Genomic DNA, 21,240 nt, shown 5'->3' with positions numbered 1-21,240 from the left:
ACCCTCCCCCATGCTTCTTGCACACACACACACACAGGCTGTGGCGGAGCAGACGCTCAGCAGTGGGATGGATCCTGACTACTAAAGAGCAACGGAGAGAGAGGAGGGGTGGCAGGCAGCCGGCAGAGGTGCATAAATCCTCATTTCCAGATCTGGAGGAAGAAGCGTTCATTGTCTGCGGTGAGACCACCACATTGGCTTTCCAAAACATCAAGAGGCAGCGCTCCCTGCAGTTCGCCGTGAATCCAGGAGAGACGAGGAACCCGGCTGAGGCTGTCAAACGCAGAGGTGGGCTAGGAGGAGGTCTATGACCCTTGATTTTCAGCAGGGGAGTGGCACAGGGGGGACGTTGCCGGCGGCGAGCAACAGACGCTCAGCTCTTGTAATCTTCCCATTCAAGAATCCATTCCATGCCATTGTCATAGCGATGTAAAGCCATTCTGTGCCGACTGGAGGAGGCACGCTCCAATCAACTGTCCGTTGTGTTTACATTTCCACAATTCCTCTGTTTTTCATCAGTGCCTTTTGGTTTCCCTTCACTTCTTTGTGCTTTGTCCCTCAGAACCCGGACGGCGTCACTCCTGTCTTTTCATGTGACTTGGTCTTTTTGGAGCTGTCATTGTGTTTGGTTCTGCATGGAATGACAGCTGCTTTTTCAGAGACAGCGGAAGAGGTCGCAGATGGAGTGAGGACTACCACTCGTTGGAAAGCTACCTAAAGAGCCTCTTCAAAGACTTGCTGCTTTTCCAAGTGTTTAGACTTGCCTCATTTGCACACTTTCTACCAGTAGTTTTCAGTGGATACCAATGACAGCCATGAAGGGAGACTCCGAAGACAGCATCGAAAGCACGAGGCCATCCAGCCTCCAAGTTTTCGCCAACTCCTCCACGTTACATGGCATGAGCCACATATTCGCCTACGGGCACATGACGTTTCGTCGCTTCCTTTGGTCACTGTCCTTCTTGGGCTCTCTGGGTCTGCTGATGTTTGTGTGCATGGACCGAGTGTACTACTACTTTGAGTTCCCTCACGTCACCAAACTTGATGAGGTGGCGGCGCCCAACCTCACATTCCCGGCCATCACCTTCTGCAACCTCAACGAGTTTCGTTTCTCAAAGATCACAAAGAACGATCTGTACCACGTTGGGGAGCTGCTGGCACTGCTCAACGAGAACTATCAGATCGCTAACCCTCACTTGGCCGAGCCGGAAGTCCTCGCTTTGTTGAAGGACAAGGCTAATTTTGCCAACTTCAAGCCCAAGCAGTTCAACATGACGGATTTCTACAACCGCACGGGCCACGATATCAACGAGATGCTCTTGCAGTGCACCTTCAGAGGGGAGGATTGCTTCCCTCTAAACTTCACCACTGTAAGTTACCATGTTGGTATATTCTTCTACTGCAGTTAAAAAGTTGTGGCAAACTGAATTACGAGCACTGTTGGTTTATACAGTAGGCAAATATCACATGAGGTACACGGGGCCATTGACTGAGACTGTGTGTATCGAATTACGCAAACTACTACTCTTTTTCTTTCAGACTACTCCTTTGTTGACAAGAGACTTCTCAGTTTTTTGCTTGTGCAGTGTAGATTTTTTTTTTCCCCAAATCCATATCCAGCAGGAAAATCTATAGGTTGAAATATGCAATTACATTTATGAATCGATGGCTTCTGGGTAGTAAAAATCAAGAACGACTTTCAAATGGCTACTTTGACATTACAAGAGTGCACATGCTCTCTCACTGACTATAATTGCACACATGTACGACTAAAGCTAGATGAATTGTAACTTTAAGATTGTAATATGTACAATATCTTTATGCTAATTATTATTCATTAAGAAAAGTTAGCAGCTCTAATCTAAAGAAGATTAAGTATATAAAAATAGTCACTGATTATAGAGACAATGTGGATTGGTTTGAAATTTAACACAATTTAGGAGTTCAGAGCTACAGACTGATGAACTTCATTAAAAAGCTATGCATTAAAATGGTTTATTTTGTTGGTGAGGTGTAGGCTAAATTACGTTAAGCATTTGTTTGTTTACTATTTTTCCAGTTAATTTAAATGGCAGTTTGACTTGCCTGTGATCATAGGAGAATAAATACCTTGTTCGAATAAGGAAATTACATAATAAACACAGCTGAGGGCAAAGAGCAAAATGTCAGTTTCTTGCAGTTAGTTATTGCACTGAAGATGTGAAACTGGTATTCTGACATCAAGCACTGTACAGTACAGTGGTATTGGTTGATCACAGTAGTTTCCATTGAGGATACGTTGATAATGCTTTCCTGTGAGGTGTTTTTCTGGATTTTTCTATTTGCTGCTGTTGCATATCGATTTAATTTGATTTATATGCACACTGGCAAATTATGTGCTAGATATTGAGTTAAATCCTGTGACTGATTCTAATTTATTGCTGGATTCTGGTTTGGACATGTGGAGCAAATTACTTCAGCTATCATTATGGTCTAAGTTAAGGTGATGTTGAACATTGGGGTTAATGTTGTTCCTCACCTCCAGGAGGACGCTTTATGCACGCTTTAAATATCAGCATGCACAATCATAATAAGAATTTTGCTGATGTCAGACATGGATGGGGTAGGAGATGAGAGGAAAAGTCTTGTTTATACCTCAAGACCGTGTTCCACAGATGTATAAAGCATTCGTTTGTTCGTTTTTCATATTTGTGACAATAGGATTAAAGGAACAATTCACCCAAAAATAAATGTATTTATTCAATCCTGTCCTAATTTGGACTTTATTACATAGAAAACAAAAAGGGAATTTCTGAAGAATATTCCGGTCACTATTTTCATAATAAAAGTGAATGATGACATGAAAGCTTCAAATGCACCAAGACCATATGATTTATGCACTATATTCCAAGTCCTTTGAAGTCATATGTTTGTGTGAGAAGGAGACAGAAATGTAGGGTTTTTATTCACAAAACTATCATATGGTTTTAGAAGGCTTATTATATATAGTGAGTCATATGGACTGCTTTTATGCTGTTTTTACTATGACTTTGCATGCTTTTTGAAGCTTGAGTGCCTCAGTCCCCATTCATAGTAATTGCATGAAATTTTTTTAATATTTCTCATGACCAGTAAAGATTTCTCCTTTAGTGTTCGTTGCTATAAAATCCTATACTGTAGGTTTGAAAAAAAAAACATGAGGGTGAGTAAATATCAGAATTTTCATTGCTGGAACTATTACATGTCGATAGGTTCTCCAAGTTCATTTGACATAATGGCCTTTTTAATATAAAGATACTTAGCAGACAGGTTATTTTGTGTGTTCTTCTCATTTTGTATCATTTACCTTTTAATTTCCATCATAAGTATCCAAAATGAGTAAATGAGGTACAATGGCTGTCATTAACTGGACTATGCATGCCATAAACTCTGAGTGCAAACATTAGGTTAATTCTTTCTAATGTGGCATTTGATTGACTCTAATGAAAATAAGTGTTGCGATCAGGTATCTACAATATGGTCTCCTGACAATATATACATCAATGTTGAGTACCAGTGTAAAACCTCTGGGGCTGGGCCCATTGCACACTTATCTAGTTTAGGGAGAAATCGGTGCTTAATGAAAATTAAGCGTACTTAGGAAAACCCAAGTGCCTATTAACATTCAGTGTTGTTGTTGAAACCCTCAAGGGCTGGATCCTGGTCTTTAGCATTCAAAAGCACAACCCTTAGCAACACCTTATGTACATCTGTTTTCATCTTCTTTTTCAGCTGTGATCCATCTCGTTTTCAAGCCCCCTTCTGTCAGCCGAGTAACATTCCCTATACTTTTTTACTTAGAGAAAGGGCTTTCTTCATTAACATGAGTGTTGCCTGGCAACAAGGCATTGCATTGCACTGCAAATCATTCATGGGTAATTGCTATTGTTGTGCGTGATGACAAACACTCACTAGGTAGTTGAGATGATTCGAAAGCCGTCACTTCGTGTGCATCTGTGTGTGCATCTGTGTGTGCATGTGCACGAATGTGTGTCTGGGTGTGTATATAACTGTTTTGTGAAAGTACTCTAAGAGCTGTCAGATTACTGTTGGGTACATGCTGAGGTCCATGCACCCATATCTGCCCTGAAATAATGCACTACGGTGTCTCTCCCATCATGCATTTATGTCTTCATAGTAAAATATTGCGCATTATGTATTTTAGTGCTTGTGCTTCTCGGAGCTTAGTTATAGCTTAGGTGTAAGAGGTGTGACGTCTTTGTTTAGTCCACTGAAACATTGTAGGTGCATAGAACTGTGTTTGTGTGTGTGTATTTTACTCAGAGAGAGTAAAAGCTTTGTGGCATCATTATTATGTGGATTTTGCAGCTAATAATGATTATAACACTAAATTTCCACACTTATTTTTATTTATTTTACAATGCATGCCTCACTAAATGTAGCACTAAAAATGCATGCACTACATTTTTTTTTTTTTTTTAAATTTACAACTATGTAATTTCTCTTGCCTGAAGCATTCACAAAAACAAAAGCATGCATTTAGGAATTATAATTATACTAAGGAATATTTCATGGACACATTATTGATTAAATTCTGTGTGAATTATGAGCCTATATTAAATATTTCGGCTCATCTGAAATGGGGTTCAGCGTTTGGCACATGTGCACGAACACATTGTGCTGTAATGCCCATGTGGGACACACAGACTCAGATTAACCATAGGGCTGATTTGGCTGTCGCTCACGGGGACTTGAAGTCCAAAGGGCCTTGAGCTGCAACCAGGTTTTTTTGTCCAACCAGTGACTCATTCTACATAGCTTCATCACTTCATTTTGAATGGGTTTAGTCAGGTTTTCCAAGCAACACAATGACTTTAGTGATGGGTGTGTGTTTATTCTCACAATGGTTTGAATTCTGGCCAGTTTTTTGTAGCTGTAAGAACCTCTAAGGTTGGCAGGGACAGTGTGGGTGCAGAGGTTTTGCTACAAATAATCATTATCTTTCACTTTACGGACTTGGTTGCCCATCATGCTTTATTTAATCCTGTTATTAATGAGTTATTAAAGTTCACAGAGGACCCCAGTGGGTAACTATTAAAATGCCTGATCAATCAAAAATGTATACAAAATGTGTCATTGAACATTTGTTATAGGCTAAGCTAGCAGGCTAATTGGGGCCAGTAAAAAATCAGAAAGGATGGATTAAATTGTTCTTTGGAACTTTCTATACATCAAAGAATCCTAAAAAGTATCACAGTTTCAACACAAATATGAAGCAGCACAACATTTTTCAACATTGATGATAAGAAATGTTTCTTGAGCAGCAAATCAGCATAATACAGTGTTTTCTGAAGGATCATGTGACACTGAAGACTGGAGTAATTATGCTGAAAATTCAGCTTTGCATCACAGGAATAAATTACATTTTAAAATCCATTCAAATAGAAAAGAGTTATTTTAAATTTGTATTTTAATATTTAACATGTTATACATTTTTTTTGTATCAAAAATACAGTAAAAATAGTAGAGCATAAGAGACTCCTCTCAAAAAAATCTATTACATGTCTATTAAATATTCTATAGGATTTCTGTCCAGGCACGGAATAGAATAGAATAGAATTAAAAAAAAATTCAGCCAATGGAATTTTTTGCTCTTCCAGACAAACCGTTCATCATGCAAGCTGAATTGTTCATGACAGTGTCAGTGAAGTATTGTGGTTGATATTTGTAATGTGACACCTGTGGCACAAGCTCTTCTGATCTCACCAATTGGGTTTTTTTTGAAGGTTTTTCGTTTCATTCTGCTCTCAAAATAAGAAAAAGACAATGGATGCTGTGTGCTTGTGATCTGGTCACTCAATTTATTGAACAATATCCTACAAATTATTTCACTGGAGCGCCTCGTTTCTCTCCCCAAATACTCATTTGCTTCTCTCTCCTGCTCTATTTTTTTGTGGAGGTGCTTTATGTACTCTTGCTTGCACTTCTAAGTCCTTTATCTCCTCTTGGGACTTTATCTATCACTCATTTCCCTTTGATCTGTAGAGGTACTTAAAGGTGCTGTAAGCCATTTTTGCTAGACTTAGCCATTAAATCAGCCTTTCTTCATCTCTTCGGTCACAAGCCCTCTCTTCAGAATTTGACTGAGCAAACTGATTGACAGGCAGAGAGCGATTGGCAATGTAACTTTATTTTCAGGTGACATTTCAAGACCTTTTTTATGTGCTGTACCTTTAATTGTTTTAGTTAAGCCTAAAGTATGCGTAAGTATGCGTAGTTACAAAAAAATCAGGCAGTGTGCATACCGTTCGTGCATACTTTTCTGGTGGTGAAATCTGTCACGCAGACTGTACGCGGACCCTATGTTGCCTCAATTTTAAGTTTAAGTAGAGCTGGCAGATTTTTATTTGTTCTTAACTTAAAATATTTGAGTACACTAATTCATACATTTAACTTAAAATTTTCTTGTAACCTCAGTGTGAACATTTGTATTATGTAACCTTGGCTAGCTATAACAAGCTAATTCAGAAAATGCTAATTTGCTAACATGTTAATAATAGCATGTTAAAGCACTTGCTGAATGAGATCAGAAATATAAAGCATTTAGCATACTTGCTGTCAAACCGAGCAGCACTTGTCTCCATGATGGTAACTCTCAAAAAACCCATATTAACAGAAACTCTTCTAAATTAGCATAACAAAACATTAATCACTACTAAATCTCCCACTTAACAATAATCTTGCACAAAAAACATTATATAACACTTAATTTTATCATTTGCTCTCCCTTTTGAGTGTCATGGGCAAAGCATGCTGGGAAATAGAAATCCCAGCCCAGTTTCAGTTAAACATAAGTTCGTCTAAATAAAAGAAATAAGTTAAAAAAACTCAACAATGAAACGGCTCCGTTTACTTAAAGGATTAGTTCATTTTCAAATTAAAATTTCTTGATAATTTACTCACCCCCATGTCATCCAAGATGTTCATGTCTTTCTTTCTTCAGTCGAAAAGAAATAAAGGTTATTGATGAAACATTCCAGGATTTTTCTCCATATGGTGGACTTCAATGGAGCCCAAATGGTTAAAGGTCAAAAATAGTTTACAGCGATCCCAGATGAGAAATAAGGGTCTTATCTAGAGAAACCATCACTCATTTTCTGATTATTATTATTATTATTATTTTTTTAAATTAAACGTTTTAACCATAAACACTCATCCTGAACTAGCTCTCTTCTTCTTCTTCTCTATTAGAATTCCGGCAGTGTAGACACTGCTAAGTGTATTACTGCCCTCCACAGGTCAAAGTTTGAACTAATTTGTCATTGAGTATATAACAATCAGTTCAAACTTTGACCTGAGGAGGGCAGTAATACATGTAGCATAGTCTACACTGCCGGAATTCTAATAGAGAAGAAGAGAGCTAGTTCAAGATGAGCATTTATGGTTAAAAAGTATAACATTTTAATATATATATATATATATATATATATATATATATATTTTTTTTTTTTTTTTTAAGAAAACGAGTGATGGTTTCTCTAGAATAGACCCTTATTCCTCATCTGGAATTGTGTAGAACGCTTTGAAGCTGCACTGAAACCGTTTGGAGTCCATTGAAGTCCACCATATGGAGAAAAATCCTGGAATGTTTTCATCAAAAACCTTAATTTCTTTTCGACTGAAGAAAGAAAGACATGAACATCTTGGATGACATGAGGGTGAGTAAATTATCAGGAAATTTTAATTTGAAAGTGAACTTATCCTTTAAATATATCATTTCTGTGAACTTGAAAGAAAAAGTGCTAAATACTCATAAAATTTAATTTGACTGAACTAATTTAAGTTCTACTCGTCCTACTCAAACCAATTAATTACATTGGGGTTTACAATGTGTGGCTTTAGGGTTAAAGTTAAGTTTGTTTGCAAGAAATGTTGTTCTAGGACCAACAAAAGATGATTCAGGCAAAGTCATGGTCAACCTTCAGTATAAAGGGTTAGATTTTATCCATGCTCCATCTCGGCACAAAATTGGTGAGTGTTTTCCAACAAATCGAGAGTCCTCAAATTGGAGATGATTTGCTCTCAAATTGATCCATAATGCACGTAATGCAGTAAAAACAGGCCGTAGTCTCTGATTGTTGTTGAAGTGTGTTTGGGTGTTTTACACACACTCTTTTCTTGTCTGATGTGTACCATAACATGTCTCCATTATTTCAGTGCACAATGAAGAAAAGGCCCTTTGCACTACAGGAAAACATATTGTCTAATTGCCCCGTTCACACTACGTCAGAAAAATACAAAGGATGAGAGGATAAACTTAAAAATCACATAATGGATGTCTTTCAAACACAGCTTTCAGGCATCTTCTGTCTTTATAATACTGCATTTCTGTTTCATGTCGGAAAAGCAGCGAGAACATCCTAACTGCTCATGATTGTAATTATTGTAATTTACTTTCATGCCCTTTTGATTCAAGCCGACATGATGGAATTCACTCTAGATTACACTATTGTTCACACATCTGTTGTATTTCTGTCTCAAGTTTGATACAAAATGCTTTAAGAATCCGTGTAAACAAAGAAAGGCCTTTGCACTGGCATTCATTATCATGTTGCATTAGAGCAGAATTAGCTTGTGTTCATCAAACAAATGGACTTTAGAGACTCAAGAGATGTTTATTTGAACATTGCAATTTTGTTTTTGTCGTCAATCGCAAAGTTTCTCTTCAAGCGTTTGTCGTTAACCGTTTGCGGATGACAGAAGCTGCTAAAGTCTAATCAGGCACTTTCTTTGAGCCCGGATCCTTTTTTCTTACACTCTTTGATCAATATTCATCTTGACCTGCTGCTCACAGTCCTCTTTGAGATGAGGTTTGCCTCACTTTTTATTTTTCTCATGCTAACTGTTGCCGAGCCCCAGAGACTTGAACAGATTGAGGTGGCTTTTAGCAATAAAAGACAATGTCTTTTGCGCCGACACGGCTGAGGAAACCTCAGAAGGCGACGCCACTCTTTTCATGATTGTCGTCTTATGATATTCATCGTTTGACTTGAGGGTGATTTGCCAGAAGTAGTGTCACAATACAGACTACATCAATAACTTTTATGATGCTTTTGTGGGAAACGGCACATTTTTTCGAGGAGCTTCCTGATGCTATCATTCTCCTGAAGTGTACGAAGGCTGCGTTATAAATGAGTCATGGGAGTCAAAGGCCAGTGTTTTTGGCAGGAAAATGAATGCCACCACTATTAAAGGTAATGCCGGGTCAGCTTGCCTTAAAATATGTTCACACTTTTGCAGCAATTTTGTAGGAATTGATGCTGAGCTGTATGTGAACATGTTTTTTGGGAATGTGTGGGGAATCATCTCAGTTCTGATGCAGTGAGAATTATAAATCAGGGATGGTGGGGGGGATTGATTCACAGATGCTTTGTGATTCTTTCTCAAACAATTATGCATCGATCTACAGAAATTCACCATTGGAAATTGGAAGGGAATTATTCATAATTTAAGTTTTTAACATGCATGTGCAGGACTAGTTACAGATTGGGCAAATTGGTGTAAGATGTGTCTAAGTTATGCCAGCTTTTTAATATAGCAAACTGCATTATTTTTGCCCTGTGGCCATATATTTAGATGGAGCCTTACAGCTCTTTGTGGTTTTGAGAGACTTAAATAGTAAAAGATTAACAGCATATTATTGTATGTCATTTCAATTTTTGCAAAATTGGTCAAAGCAAATGTATCCAGTTCTATAAAAAAATCTATTTATTTAGTAATTTATTAATTTATTTAAAATTATTTATTTATATTTGTTAACATTATTTTAAAATTCATTTATATTTATTTAAAAAATTTATATTTTTTAAAATTTATTTTATGTATAATACATGAATTTAAAATGCACAATAAAATACATTTTTCTATTTTATTAAAAGTATTGATATTAAAGTATTGTTATTTTTTATTGTTTTTCCATTTCATATTCATAATATTAAAATGCAATTTTTTATTTTGAGAACACATAACCTACATTGTTTCAGAAATATATTTGTTTTAGTTTTATCAGTCTCATTTTTTCTTGCCCAGAGCGTAACAAAAGTTAAATGTGGCCCTACAAGATATTTTTTATTTTATTTTATTTTATTTATGATCTGTTTAAATTATTCATAATATTAAGATGCATATTCATAAAGTTGTTTTCGTTTTTTTGAGAATTCATATGACCTACATTTGTTACTGATAAGTGGATAATTGGGTGTTTTATTTTTACCTCAATCTTATTTTTAATTTTATCATAACATAAGTTAAATGTTCCCCTACAAATAAGAATTTTTCTATGTTTGGCAACTTAGTATGTTATGATGCTTTGACCCTGCCTGTGGTGGAGTGATCTGCACAAACACTCTGGGATGTTGTATATGTGCCTTCAGTGTGTGCTATCCATCATACTTGTTTACCTGACAGGGCAAATCTTGTGGAATTGTGAATTGTGTTGCAGAAACCTCGTTTATTTTTGGTTCCTGAACAAAAATAATAGGTTGAAATAGTTGAGGGTTTGTTAAAATTGCATTTTTTTTTTTTTTTTGAAGAATGTCTTGTGACTGTCTTGGAAGCATCAGTTAGAAATGGTTCAATTATAAACAAATTAGTAATATGTGACATCTTATGTCATTATTTCCCAGCAAAGCTACTTTTTGTTAGTATTATGTCAAATATACAATAAAGTCCAGTAAGAAAATGCTTTGTGCCATTTCAACAAACTATTTGGCGAACAGTATAGGACAACTTTGCCCTCATTAAAATGTGCATTTGTCACAGTTTGAAGAGAAACGCCGTCTTGTAGTCGTCGTTAAACCCGTGTCCTTATATTCATAGTCAATAAAGCTGTGCGAGCTGAGCTGATTTCAGCTCACTGCTGCTGTAATCTCCCTTCTCAGACTCATCCGTCCTGCTCGCGGATGCCTGACTGTGCCGTCTGATAGTCCCTGTTCATTGAGCACTCATGGTGGTTATGTTAATGGATTTCATGCTAAGACTTTATGCTGATTCTCTCCATGCTTAAACCTTAACTATTGTACGGAGATGTTATTAATTTACTAAGTCAGCAGTATTTAATTGATTCTTACGTATTAATCATGTTACACATGGTTCTGCTGTAAGATTGTGTGCTTTTAAAATGCCAAAGATGATGGCGGTGCTAGAAATAAATGGCATGGTCATCTAAATGTGTTAATAATAATAATGCGCTACAGTTCCATTATTTCAGGATTTTTCCTTTGGATATTGATGCTGCCATGAAGGTTTGCTAGGAAGATTTTAAAACAAATGATCAGCTAAATATAATAAAAAAAGACAAATCAAAGTCACAATATTTTGTTACTAATGGAAGATGTGGAAGAAATTATTTTTATATTCATTTTTATGTTAGTTTATTTATTTATTTTTTAATATTTATTTATTTGTGCAATCTGTTTATTAAATACTATCCCTATGACCATAACAGAAGGTATGGATGGAAGATAATTTTTTATTTTAATTTTTATGAATTTTTAAAAATGTATTTTTTTTATATTTTTGTTGTTGTTGTTAAATACAATGCAACTAATGGAAGGTGAGTGTTAGAGGTGTGTGTGTGTGAGTGTGTATGTACATTTTATATATAATTTTATATATATATATATATATATATATATATATATATATATATATATATATATATATTTTTTTTTTTTTTTTGATAATCTGAAACAGATCTGTTTCAGTGACGTTATACAGCTATATATTATTATAAAATAATAAACATTAATATAAAAAAACCTTGATTTAGTAAAAATATATGAATATTTTAAAAAAATATATATTATAAAAATATCTGCCCCACCTTTCATTAGTTGCATAGTATTAAAAAAATAAAAATAAATATAAAATAAATAAATAAATTATAATATATATATATATATATATATATATATATATATATATATATATATATATATATATATATATATATATATATATATATATATATATATATATATATATATATATATATATATATATATATATATTATACACACAGTGAGTACGGAACGTATTCAGACCCCCTTACATTTTTCACTCTGTTATATTGCAGCCATTTGCTAAAATCATTTGTTCACAGAATTGTTGACATTTTTGCAGATTTATTAAAAAAGGAAAACTGAAATATCACATGGTCCTAAGTATTCAGAGCCTTTGCTGTGACACTCATATATTTAACTCAGGTGCTGTCCATTTCTTCTGATCATCCTTGAGATGGTTCTACACCTTCATTTGAGTCCAGCTGTGTTTGATTATACTGATTGGACTTGATTAGGAAAGCCACACACCTGTCTATATAAGACCTTACAGCTCACAGTGCATGTCAGAGCAAATGAGAATCATGAGGTCAAAGGAATTGCCTTAAGAGCTCAGAGACAGAATTGTGGAGAGGCACAGATCTGGCCAAGGTTACACAAAAATTTCTGCTGCACTTAAGGTTCCTAAGAGCACAGTGGCCTCCATAATCCTTAAATGGAAGATGTTTGGGACGACCAGAACCCTTCCTAGAGCTGGCCGTCCAGCCAGACTGAGCTATCGGGGGGAAGAGCCTTGGTGAGAGAGGTAAAGAAGAACCCAAAGATCACTGTGGCTGAGCTCCAGAGATGCAGTCGGGAGATGGGAGAAAGCTGTAGAAAGTCAACCATCACTGCAGCCCTCCACCAGTCGGGGTTTATGGAAGAGTGGCCCGACAGAAGCCTTTCCTCAGTGCAAGACACATGAAAGCCCGCATGGAGTTTGCTAACATGGTGAGAAATAAGATTCTCTGGTCTGATGAGACCAAGATAGAACTTTTTGGCCTTAATTCTAAGCAGTATGTGTGGAGAAAACCAGGCACTGCTCATCACCTGTCCAATACAGTCCCAACAGTGAAGCATGGTGGTGGCAGCATCATGCTGTGGGGGTGTTTTTCAGCTGCAGGGACAGGACGACTGGTTGCAATCGAGGGAAAGATGAATGCTGCCAAGTACAGGGATATCCTGGATGAAAACCTTCTCCAGAGTGCTCAGGACCTCAGACTGGGCCGAAGGTTTACCTTCCAACAAGACAATGACCCTAAGCACACAGCTAAAATAACGACGGAGTGGCTTCACAACAACTCTGTGACTGTTCTTGAATGGCCCAGCCAGAGCCCTGACTTAAACCCAATTGAGCATCTCTGGAGAGACCTAAAAATGGCTGTCCACCAACGTTTACCATCCAGCTTGACAGAACTGGAGAGGATCTGCAAGGAGGAATGGCAGAGGATCCCCAAATCCAGGTGTGAAAAACTTGTTGCATCTTTCCCAAAAAGACTCATGGCTGTATTAGATCAAAAGGGTGCTTCTACTAAATACTGAGCAAAGGGTCTGAATACTTAGGACCCTGTGATATTTCAGTTTTCCTTTTTAATAAATCTGTAAAAATGTCAACAATTCTGTGTTTTTCTGTCAATATGGGGTGCTGTGTGTACATTAATGAGGAAAAAAATGAATTTAAATGATTTTAGCAAATGGCTGCAATACAACAGAGTGAAAAATTTAAGGGGGTCTGAATACTTTCCGTACCCAGTGTGTATATATAATATTATTATTTTTCTTTTTTTAAATACTATGCAACTAATGAAATAATGTTTTTAAATATTCATTTATTTTTACTAATCTTTTTTTTATTTTTATCAAATAGTATCCAAAGGAAGAATTATTTTTTGAAATGAATTTTTAGGAAATCTCTTTATGTATTTATGTAAAATACTATACTCCTAATAGAAGATTTTTATAATAATATTTAAGATTTTTTTTTGGTCAATCAGCTTGGTGCTTAAATAGCTTCTAGCAGATAAAAAGATTTTTCCATTGTTCATGTAAAATTGTTAAATGCTCTCACATACTTCTGTATTGTAAACTGTCAAATAATGACCCATAAATAAGTTAATATACTTCCTTAACATTTGGGCCTATACATTCGATCTTATCTAGAAAAGGGCTCCTTTTCCTTTTCCTCCTTTTCCTTGCCCATCTTTATCGATTTGATCCTGCTGACCAGTCCAATTTGTTTTGAACAGAGCATCTGCGTCGACCTGCTTCAATCTCGATATTTTTTTCTGGATGATTTGCGTCCACTGGAGTGTGGAATTACTCATTTGTTTCAATCAGTGACATCTCCGCTCAATTTGAAGAGCACGTTTGGATTATAACTACACCAAGAGATCTGATGATTTCGTGAACTCACACCACTGCCAGAGAAGAAGCCGCCAATCAAATTAGACAAGGCAGCGATCCAGTCTCGCTTGAACTACTCTATTGTCTGCTAGAGAGGACAACAGTGACTCGAGGGGACAAAGTTGTGATGGGGAAATATAAAAAGAGACTGTGATAAAAAGAGAACTGCTTTGATGTGGGTTTGTGAATATTGCCTTTTAAAGAGGATGATTTTAAAATCTCACATTTGAGACTTTGTCACATGTTTCCAATCCGCTTAAAATGGAATTGGATGTTAAAGTCAGAAAGTAAGTGTGAAATCTTTAGAAACTCAAGCAAAGTCAGGTCAGGTTTGTAGATGTGTGATCATGTACGTTCAGCCGGTCATGGGAAAATGTTCTTTTTAATGAAAGATTACTAGGCAAGCGTTTTTATTTGAGAAAACATGCCCTTGTGAATCATGAACAATAAGACCAGGAATGTGCGATTAGACGGTAAAAAGGGTCAGATTTGTTTTCATATTTATTTTAAACCCTTTTATTCTCATGGTACGATGAAAACCGGTTTTATTATGATTCTAAGAGGTGAACTTACAAATATATGGAGTTGAAGTAAGAAATATTATTTTGTGCTGTTGTCAATGACTCATTTTGCTCTGAGGGCATGAGCAGTATGGGATACGTATGTGTTTTTCATTTCCTATTATTTGCTGTAAGAAAACTATTACATCGTGTTCTCTCAAGACTTGTTATGGTTCTAAAACTGAAGGCTATGAAATAATGTTTTGTCAGGGGACCGCATACAGAAACATGGAAATGAGTGTGCAAATAATTGCCCGTATTACATCAGTGCATATCCATGAAAAAGGCTCTCTGAGCTACTGTGGAAAGTCTTCTCTTTCACAAAATGTCATTGTACTACCTAGAGATTGGAATTGCCCCAATCTAGGAAGTCAGAAATTGTCAATGAACCATGTATTGATATGCTGTGCTCCATCAGTGCATGAAACCAGGATAATTTCTAAAACATTCACTGAAATAAGCTAATAAGGATACAGAGGTGGGATGAAAAAGCATTAATGGTTCAGAAGGTTGAGCTGTTATGGCTTTGTCTCCAGCACGATTAGCTTCGTAATGACAGCGAGAATCTCTCCCTCCAGCTGGAACCCTTAAATCTTCACTCGTGAAAACATTATGAAGACACATACGGGGTTTACGGCAAAGTAAAGTCTGAATAAGTAACTCTGATGCTTGAGTAATCTATCGGATGAATCCAAAAGCAGCGTAGGTCATACCTTGGAATTGATCTGTTGTAGGTGTATTTTGATTATGTAAGGCTCTGGGAGAAGACTAACCATTTACTTAAAAGTGGTGGAAACTACATTGAAACTAATATTGTTGCTTGCCAAGTTTAATCTAAAGTCACACTACCTTTTTAAAAGGTAAGCTACTTGTATAATATAGGTCTCTGGGTCCCCAGAATGTGCCTCTGAAGTTTCAGCTCAAAATACCCCACAGATTATTTGTTATAGCTTGTCAAATTTGCCCTTATTTGGGTGTGAGCAAAAACACAGCATTTTTGTGTGTGTCCCTTTAAATGCAAATGAGCTGCTGCTCCCGGCCCGTTTTCCAGAAGAGGGTGGAGCCTTAAAAGCTTGTGCATCGGTTGCTCAACAACAACAAAGCTGGAGAATCTCACGCAGCCAAAATGAGGATTGTCCGTAACGGTGTTCAGCCTTACATTGTTCGGAGTTGGACAGTTACTGGGTTGTCCTTTTTCATGTTTTCTGGGTTGGTAGATGCACCGGGGACCCGATTACAGCACTTAAACATGAAAAAAGTCAGATTTTCATGATATTGCATTTTTATGACATTTAGAATTGAATTAATGCTGTAAATTCTGATGCAAAAACAATGAGGGGTTTTGCATGAATGAATCTATAATATTTGTCAAAACAATTGCCATTATAAACCTGGTGATGAATCTTGTCACGTAACTTGCCTAGTTGTAGATTAATTGTATCTGACTTAAGTTATAAACTGCCATTCAAAAGTTTGGGGTTAGCAAGATTTTTTTTAAATGTTTTTTTAATGTTTCTTATGCTCACTAAGGCTACATTTATGTGATCAAAAATAAAATAAAAACTGAAATATTGTTAAATATTACAATTTAAAATGTTTTCTATTTGGATATATTTTAAAATTGTATTTATTCCTGTGATGCAAAGCATCATCAGTCCAGTCTTCAGTGTCACATGATACTTCAGAAATTCTGTTGTAATTCCAAAATTTGATGTAATTCTATATCTACATTGTAATATGCTGATTTGCTGCCCAAGAATCATTTCTTATTATTATCAATGTTGAAAACGGTTGTGCTGCTTCATATTTTTTGTGGAAACTGTATTTTTTTTCCAGGATTCTTTGATGAATAGAAAGTTGAAAAGAAAGAGAATTAATTTAAAATATAAATATGGAAGAGGATTAATAGCAATAATAAAAAAATAAAACCATCTCGATATTAAAGTTGTTAAAGTTTGAGAAAACAATTGTTAAATTTTGAGAAAAAAGTCTAGATAAAATGTTGAGAATAAACTCATTAAATTATGAGAAAAAAAACTCGTTAAATTTAACGAATTTGTTCTCATAATTTAACAACTTTTTTCTCATAATTTAATGAGTTTATTCTCGTAATTTAATGACTTTATTCTCAACATTTTATCTCGACTTTTTTCTTGAAATATAACGAGTTTGTTCTCGTAATTTAACGACTTTTCTCGTAATTTAATGACTTTATTCTCAACATTTTATCTCAACCTTTTTCTCGTAATTTAACGAGTTTATGCTCAACATTTTATTTCGACTTTTTTCTCAAAATTTAACAACTTTAATCTCGAGATGGTTTTATTTTTTTTTATTATTGCTTGGCCCTAATCCTCTTCCATATATAAATCTTTTGTAACTTTATAAATGTTTTTACGGTCACATCTGATCAATTTAATTTGTCCCTGTGGACACCAAAATTTTGAACAGTAGTGTAAATTTAATGACCTTTGACCTTTCAGATATTTGAGGCTCAATTTAACAGCATTTATTACTATTATTATTATTATTATTATAATTTTTTTAGAATAAACGGGCAAGAAATGAAGTGTTACAGTTCCCTAGTGTATTAATGCGTTGAGACTGACCTTTTGTGTTTTAAGGTTACCAAGAAGCTCTAGCAGCAGATTTAACGATTTCAGGCTGTTAGCTGTGGTTTGGGGAGATAGAGAGTCTCACATTGTGTACTGGATCAATGCCATCAATGGTATTTACTGCGATTTAGATGGTCTGATTTCTCTGTGAGGTTGGAAATGTGTGAGCGCAGATGAACATAAGGGATTCATTGACATCTGAAATCGTCTCTCTGCCAAGGCTTATCTGCACATGCTTTCCCAGCACTTGTCACTACTCTGATGAAGCTGTAACTCCCCTATTGTGTTAGATGACTACATCAAAATCATTGACGCTGCATGGGTCCTCATCAATGACTCGCAATAGTGAGGGTAACGGCATGTTACATTTTTGACTGGAATGAAAACGATAGAAGCGCAGTGTTGTTTATCAGCATGCTAGTTGTTTAAAGCTGATTAAAAATCTTTCCAAAAAACTTGTGGTAGACAAAAACTTTGTTTTGAAAGTGATCTAGGACCCTTTGTGTGTGTGAAAATAAAGTTGTCATAAATGTTTTGTTGAGCCAACACATTGAGTGAATTTACAGTCAACACTGAGTTAGACGAAGTTAATAATTTGTAGCATAAACACAATTTTAAGTTAATTATTCAAAGAAATTAAGTCGCTCCAACTACTGTTGTAGCCCTGGAACCAATTAATCTGATCTATTTCAGTTCAAATCAACAGCTATCATAGCACATGCTAACACAACTTATTTAACATATTTAATGAACAGGTAAGATATTACTTGTCACTCATTAGCGCAGTCATTGCTTATAGAGTCAATGTAGTGTTTACCTTCATGTATCTACTCTTCAGCACAATGGTAACCACAAAAACTTCAACTTTACAGAAGCTCTTTTAAATGTCAAACATAACAGCATTAAACACTGTAACAGGTCTTTCCCTTCACTAAAAACTAATAAATTAACACTTAATTTCAACATTTATTCTCCTAAAAAAAAAAAAAAACTAGAAATTTCATTAAGTTTTTACTATCTAATTAATAAAAAAGCCAATTAACGCAGAAATTTGAGTTTAAATTACAGACGGTATTAAGTTGATGTAATGATCAACATTATGTCAGTAGAACTCTATAAAGTAATGTTTGCAACTTAAAATGTTTAAATAAAACAATAAATTAGAATTTTTAACTTGCAACCATGCATTTATTTCAGTTGTGGTAACAGGTCCCCTGAATTACTTTTTAGAGTGTAGCTGAGCTACAGTCACGCTACAGAACACTGTAATTAATTAAAGGTAGGGTAGGCAATTTCGGAGAGGCTAGCTATAGCAAGCACTCTAAAAACTAATTCAGGGGACCTTTAGTCATTACTTAAATATATATATTGTTGTGAAATAAAAAATCAAGTTCTGAAATGCTGTTAGACTTTTTACTTGTAATTGTTGTTTTATTGAGCTTGGATGACACACAAATTATGCCTATTGATTCGATATACTATCATGACTTGTCATAGTTTAACATTTTCAGTTAATCAAAAATGTATTTAATTTTAAGTTCTGTTAATGTAAAATACAATCTGATGACGTGTAAACGTGTTTCATTGTTTTGAGTTGTATGAACAATTCTTTTAATTTAAACGAACTTAAGTTAAGTGAAACTGGGCTGGGATTTATATTTCCCATCATGCTTTGCCCATGGCACTTGAAAGGGAGAGTAAATGCTAAAATTAAGTGTTATATAATGTTTTTTGCACAAGATTAATGGTAAGGGAGATTTAGCAGTAATTAGTGTTTTGTTATGCTAATTTAGAAGAGTTTCTGTTAATGTGGGTTTTTGGAGAGTTACCATCATGGTGACAAGCTGTGCTTGGTAAGTTCATGTTATGTGTTTTATTGTGTCCAAAAAGCGTCTTCACCTTACTTAAAACATTATGTTGGATCAACTTAAATAGTTGCATTCATGTTGACAGTTAAGTTCATGTTACTTAGAAATGTGTTTTTATTGTGTCCAAAAAGCGTCTTCACCTTACTTAAAACATTTTGTTGGATCAACTTAAATAGTTGCAATCATGTTGACAATTTTTAAGTTCATGTTACTTAAGCCGCGCACACACTTAAGGATTGTAAGGCCGATTATGAATGTAAATTGATACTTATGACTGATCGCGCTCAAACACGTCCAGTCAGAGCCAGTTGCGTTCAGTCTGCAATTACAGTCGGCGTTCAAATTCCACGTGTGAGTATATAAATTGGCTCCCGTCGAAGGAAACAATCAGTATGTGTGTTCAGTTCAGTCTTAGAATGTTTCAGCTAATCGTTAGGTGTGTCCTCGGCTTTAGAAATGCGTTTTATTGTGGCAAAAAAACGTCTCCACCTTACTTAAAACATTATGTTGGATCAACTCAAAATATTGCTTTGAATTAATGTAATTCTCCCAATTGGCATAAGTTAAAAATTCTAGTGTAAAATGTTAACGTATTTTTTTTTTTTTTGTTGAACCAATGTTTTATTTTTTAGAGTGAGCTAGCTTTGAAAGCATGAGATCCCACCCTCCCTTCAGAGTGTCTCCAAAGCCACGCCTCCTCCAAAACACATGAATGTGCACAGCCAGAGTCTGCAAAGCGCCACAAGATGAGAGGCAGCTTTAAATTACCTCATGTCTCGAAGCACATAACATTAAAATAATAATGAATGTTAACAACTTACAGACCCTGACTGCTGCAGATTCATGTCGGCGTTGATAGTGCTGATGCAGAAACACAGAAATCTGAGTCTGAGGTTGTGAACAGCTCTGGGTAGAAATGTCACGGGTTACCATCTCTTTATTACGGTTACAACAATGCATGAACACAGCATAACACCGTTTCATAACCAGACATGATGTGATAAGATTCTAGCGACAAACAATTTGTCTGTCTACACCAGACACGACTATGAGACGTGATCAAGTCAATCAAAAATCACAGCCAATCAGAAGAGCGTGAGGGCGGGCTCTCTCGGCAAGCTCCCACCACTTGCAACGAAATGGAAGTACATAGTCAAATTCATGAATATTACACCTTTTTAACATTATTGAAAATAAATACTGAGTGACAACAATCTTTGTAATAGAATATACTTGTTTGTTCACAATAACACGTTCTTGTTCTGTTTTATTTTGAAGATCTGAGGTGAATTATCCATTGTTGCTTTCAGTACGGCTTTAAAAGACACACTAAATGATATTCAAACTCACATTAGACGATTCTAACATTAAAAAAAGCACATAAACAGTACCTGAGATTATCATTGCTTTGTTTTGTTTTTCCAGCCGCGCCTTTGTGGAGAAATAGAAACCGTTTCTAAAATATAATCATTGCGTGTCACCGTCGCAGCTAGTTAGGTCAAAAACTCTAACACGGAAAAGATACTTTTTATCTTAGGACACAGTGTAAGCTGGTTGTTTTGGTTCAGGAGGAACTGTAAAAGGCAGCTGCTGTTTGTGGCACTCTGTGACTGTCTGTCTACAACTCTGCATAGCCGTAATGAATGCGCAGATGACGTGTGATATCTGTGCGCGGAGGTATGGAAATGCTTACGCTGACAGGCAGGTAGGACCGAATGCAATGATTGGACGAACATTTTTTGGTCCTGAAACTTCCACAGAAAATAAATGTATGTTTTAATATTTAGACCCCTTATATTATTGACTATCAGGATGTGAAGAAAGTTTCAACCAGTATAACACAAAGTATTTATAAATAAATTGCTACCCTAGTGATGTTGCTACTTTTATGATCAATGACATTCATAAAAGATACACTGCAACGGACTCCTACGGT

General features: G+C 35.6%; 1 protein-coding gene across 1 annotated transcript in view; it reads left to right on the top strand.

Annotated features, from left to right (window-relative positions):
• The first annotated feature begins 815 nt into the window (after window positions 1-815).
• Window positions 816-21,240, top strand: part of asic1c (acid-sensing (proton-gated) ion channel 1c) — a 91,926-nt gene continuing 71,501 nt past the window's right edge. Inside the window, exon 1 of the mRNA XM_067377404.1 lies at window positions 816-1,370. Within this exon, the coding sequence (XP_067233505.1) occupies window positions 816-1,370 (555 nt within the window). The remainder of the gene's footprint in view (window positions 1,371-21,240) is intronic.

Source organism: Chanodichthys erythropterus, chromosome 23 (assembly GCF_024489055.1).
Source record: "Chanodichthys erythropterus isolate Z2021 chromosome 23, ASM2448905v1, whole genome shotgun sequence".
Classification (NCBI taxonomy): domain Eukaryota; kingdom Metazoa; phylum Chordata; class Actinopteri; order Cypriniformes; family Xenocyprididae; genus Chanodichthys; species Chanodichthys erythropterus.
This window is presented reverse-complemented; position numbering and strand designations above follow the sequence as displayed.